This window comes from Aphelocoma coerulescens, chromosome 9 (genome assembly GCF_041296385.1).
Source record: "Aphelocoma coerulescens isolate FSJ_1873_10779 chromosome 9, UR_Acoe_1.0, whole genome shotgun sequence".
NCBI classification, from domain to species: Eukaryota; Metazoa; Chordata; class Aves; order Passeriformes; family Corvidae; genus Aphelocoma; species Aphelocoma coerulescens.
The window spans coordinates 14,529,251-14,533,669 of record NC_091023.1 but is presented as its reverse complement, the minus strand read 5'-3'; the positions used below and the strand labels follow the sequence as shown (position 1 = coordinate 14,533,669).

The 4,419-nt window shown below is 62.7% G+C and overlaps 1 protein-coding gene across 1 annotated transcript; it reads left to right on the top strand.

The window, feature by feature from the left end:
- The first annotated feature begins 396 nt into the window (after positions 1–396).
- On the top strand, positions 397–2,631 carry FAM43A (family with sequence similarity 43 member A). Its single transcript, XM_069024686.1, has one exon. The coding sequence runs from the start codon at positions 638–640 to the stop codon at positions 1,724–1,726; it is 1,089 nt and encodes a 362-aa protein (XP_068880787.1). The 5' UTR covers positions 397–637; the 3' UTR covers positions 1,727–2,631.
- The last annotated feature ends 1,788 nt before the right edge of the window (positions 2,632–4,419 follow it).

Sequence of the window (4,419 nt, the reverse complement as noted above, 5' to 3'; positions counted from 1 at the left end):
GTGGGATCTCTCAGAGCATATGGTCCCGCAGTGGCCTTGGGATTTTTATCAGTGTAAGGGGGTTTTGGGCAGACGGATCCCGCGCGGTGCCCTCTCCTTTCTCCCCGCCGGTGCTGACGAAAGCTGCAGGAGAGCGCTATGGCACCCACCCTCCTAATGTGGCCGTGGGGAGCGCGGTGGGGCGCGACGGGGCGCACGGGGGTCCCCCCGCTTCCGCGCCAGCGGCGGCACCGGCGAGTGTCCCCCGCTGGAGGCCGCGCTCCGCTGCGAACAGGGAGGGGACAGTGGCCGCCCGGCCGGGCTGGCACCGCCCCGTGCCCGCCCCGTGCCCGCCCCACGGCGCGGCGGGGCCGGGGCCGGGGCGCCGCGGCGGGCGGCGCAGAGCGGCGGCGGCGGGCGGGCGGCGAGCAGCGAGCCGCCGGCTCGGCGGGCCCGGGCAGCGGGCGCTCCGCCCTCGGTGCGCGGGGCCTCCCCTCTCCGCTCCCGCGGAGCGCGGCGCCCGCCTATATCTACGGCCGCGGCGGCCCGGCGCCCGCAAGGATGTGAGGCGGGCGGGCAGCCCAGCCGCCGCCGCCGTGGCATGCCCCCCCGCGCCCGGAGCCGTCGGCGCGGCGCCTAGCCGCGGCTCCGCGGGGCCATGCTGCCCTGGAAGCGGAGCAAGGTGGAGCTGGCGGCGGGCGAGGCGCGGCGGCAGAGCAAGCCCAAGGGGTACGCGGTGAGCGTGCACTACTCGGCGCTCACCTCGCTGGCCCGCGCCTGTCCCGAGAGCGCCCTGCACCGCGTGGGCAGCATGTTCCGCTCCAAGCGGCGGAAATTCCGCGTCACCAGCGAAGACCCCACGTACACTGTGCTCTACCTGGGCAACGCCACCACCATCCAGTCCAAAGGTGAGGGCTGCACCGACCTGGCCGTCTGCAAGATTTGGAGCAAGAGCGAGGCTGGCCGGCAGGGCACCAAGATGAAGCTGACCATCAGCGCACAGGGCATCCGCATGGCCCACGCCGAGGACAAGGGGCTGCGCCGGCCCGGTCACCTCTACTTGCTGCACCGGGTCACCTACTGCGTGGCCGACCCGCGCCTGCCCCGTGTCTTCGCCTGGATCTACCGCCACGAGCTGAAGCACAAGGCGGTGATGCTGCGCTGCCACGCCGTGCTGGTCTCCAAGCCTGAGAAGGCGAAGGCCATGGCCCTGCTGCTCTACCAGACTTCGGCCACGGCACTGGCCGAGTTCCGCCGGCTGAAGAAGCGGGACGACGCGCGGCACCAGCAGCAGCAGCTGGTGGGCGAGCAGAGCATCCCGCTGGTGCCGCTGCGCAAGCTCCTCAACGGGCAGTGCTGCTACAAGCCGCCGGTGGAGCGGAGCCGCAGCGCGCCCAAGCTGGGCTCCATCACGGAGGACCTACTGGGCGAGGAGCAGGAAGAGCGGGCCATGCACTGCGACTGCGAAGACATCCTGGAAGCGCTGGGCGAGCCCGAGGGCGAGCTGCTGCGCCCCGGCAGCGGCCGCGGCGAGAGCCCAGAGCTGGGCCAGCTCCTCCGCGACCTGGGCGAGCTCAGCCTGGGCAACGACCTGCGCTCGCTGCGCGCCGACCTGCGCGTCCGCCGCCTGCTTTCCGGGGAGAGCACGGGCAGCGAGTCCTCCCTGGAGAGCGGCGGCACGGACGGGGCCGCCCCGCCCGGTAGCGACGCCGAGCAGCCGCCCCCAGGAGACCCCGAGACCGGCTGAGCACTCGAGCCCTTTCGGGCGTGCGGGGTGCCGCCGAGGCGCACCGGGTTCCCTCCGGGAATGCACGGCCCTGCCGGGGCATACCGAGTTCCTCCTGACCCCTCCGGGAGTTCACGGTCCCTGCCGGGCGTGCACGGCCCCAGCGGGGTGTACCGGGTACCCTCCGGGAATGCACGGTCCCTTCCGGGCGTGAGCGGCGCCGCAGGGGCGCACCGGGTTCCCTCCGGGAATGCGCGGCCCCGCCGGGTCGCACCGGGTTCCTTCCGGCCTCTCCTGGAATGCACGGTTCCTTCCGGGCGTGCACGGCCCCACCGGGGCGCACCGGACCCTCCGGCCCCGCCGGTTCCCCGCGGTGCCTTCGCGTCCCGCAGCATCCCGGGGAGCGGCCGCCACTCCCGTGCCGGTGCCGGTGGCTGCCGGAGCCGGACCCCAACTCGCCGTGGCCCGAGGAGGGGAGGCGGCCGCGGGCTGTTTACCTCCGGCTCAGCCCTTGAAGATCTGCCAAATTCCTGGAATAGCTTTCTCCCCGGGGAGGGCGGCGGGAGGGAGGTGTTGCGCCTTGTTTACAGTCAAAAATCTCACATCCGAGAGGGCCCCCCGCTGTTTTCTCCATTAAAGTCACTCCATCGTGCTGTCGTGTCCGAGAGGTTTGCACTGTTGTGAAGTTGGGGTTTTTTTTATTATTATTATTTTAAAGTTAGACCTTTTTTTTGGGCCTCGGTCCTGTCCCCGGTGTCAATGCTCTAGATCTTTTGCTGTGCAAAAGAAGACTACTTGTGGCTGTTCACCTGTACATAGGGAAATGTATGCAAATACATTTTGTTATTTTTAAGAACACCACCATTGCGATCTCCTCTGTTTGCACATATGTGAAGAAAATAAAGATAATGGTAACTTAAAAGAAACTGGGCTCACTGTGGCAATTTGGCCTCTGTGTGTGGATTCCTGTAAGGAGTTGGGGGGGAGAGATCGTTTGGGATGTGTTGTAGGTGCAGGAGAGCACTGCACAAAAAGGTTGTTTCAAGCATCAAGCGTGATTCCCAAGCTGGCTGGGAATGTTACATTACGGGGAAACACACTGGGCACTTAAGGACTCTTACAAGACACAGGGATGAGGTTTTCTCTCTGCAGCCTCTAACCATGGGCAGGAAAGTGCGAGAAACCTCGTCAGGGTGCTCTGGCTGGGTCCTAGTCTGAGGAAACCAAACTGTGGGGCCCTGAGGCTGCCCTGGAGCGATCTGTCCCTCGCATGGGCACTGGGGATACCGCACAGCTCTCATGTCGTCTGCATCCAGGTGCTGCAGCTGGTCCCTCGCTGCTCACAGTGCCAGCCTGAGACAATTTCATAACCTCACGCAGGGTAAGCAGCGAAGTTGATTAGCCGCGGGACTGCCGCGGTATTTTTAGCTGTAAATCTGTTTGTAAGTGGCAGGCTCCCAGGGCAGGAGAGATGTTCCGGTTTCATTTGTCCCCAAGTGGAGGTATCAATTAAGAGATAATTAATCTGGCATTTCTGATGTCTAAATGTTTTCCACTGTGCCTGTACTGCAATCGGTGAAGTCGCAGGAATGTCAGTGAAGAGCACAACCAGCTGCCAGGGCCAGGCCACACTCCTTGTGCAAGGAGCCCGCCTCGGAACTTGTAAATACCTCATTAAAACCCATTGCAAAATCTGCTACCGCGCCAGCGAGACTATTGTCTCAGTATGAGTCAGTCAGAGGAGGGAGGTACAGTGGTGTGGCTTTTATGGGAAGGGGTAATCGGGAGAGGGAGGAATCCCCTCAGAATGGGCACCTTCTTGCCCAGGTGACAGTCTGCCTGTGACGGGCAGCGAGACGCAGCAGGTGATGGTGGCCACTGCTGGATTTGAGCACGCTCAGGCTGGCACTGCTGAGACACACCTTGCTGAAGAAATAGTGTCTTGCTGCTTTTTCTCAGGCAAAGCTCCCTTTGCCTTTCCCAGGAAGGGAAGGGGCGTGAAGGGGAAGTGAAACACCAGGGAGAGCTTATCCCAAAGTGCTTTCCCCAAGATGGGGCTTGCCAGACTGCCTGGCTGGCAGCAGGGAACGTTCAGTGCCCTGGGCTGAGGTGAGTGCCCCAGGTCTATGCCCAGCTCTCTCCCGGGGCAGAGGGAACAGGCAGTGCTTGGAGCAGGGAGCAATACAGCACCTGGGGAGCAGAGCCGGCACGGCAGGGGAGTCACGGGGGTTAGTTAACAACCCCACTTGTTGAATGACCTGGTGGTGTTTGCTTTACATCCTCCGTGTGTGCTTAAAAGTGGTTAATGGCCTTAGCTTAGTCAATGCCTTTCCTCTCTCCAGAAGAGCCATCATGTCTGCAACAGTGAGAAAAGGTTTTTATCACACGCCAGAGCTTAAAAGCACAATTCCCTGAGCAGCAGCAGCAGCAGCAGCAGCAGCAGCAGCTAGGGCCTGAAGCATTTCCCCTTGAAGCCATTAGCAGGGCTACTGTGCAGTTTCCTTAGAGGCCTGTATAGATCATTAGCTGTAGTCCAAATCCCTTTGTGCCTGGGATATTTTGGTACTGGAACTGTAGAAAAAAATATGATATGTATGTCTGCAGTGCTGGTGTGAGGTTATTCATGTGTGCTTAGCCGCCCTGCCCTCCCCATAGCAGCATGCCTGGGCCTGCAAATGAGAACAAGTGCATGTGAGGAGAAAAAAGTAATTTTA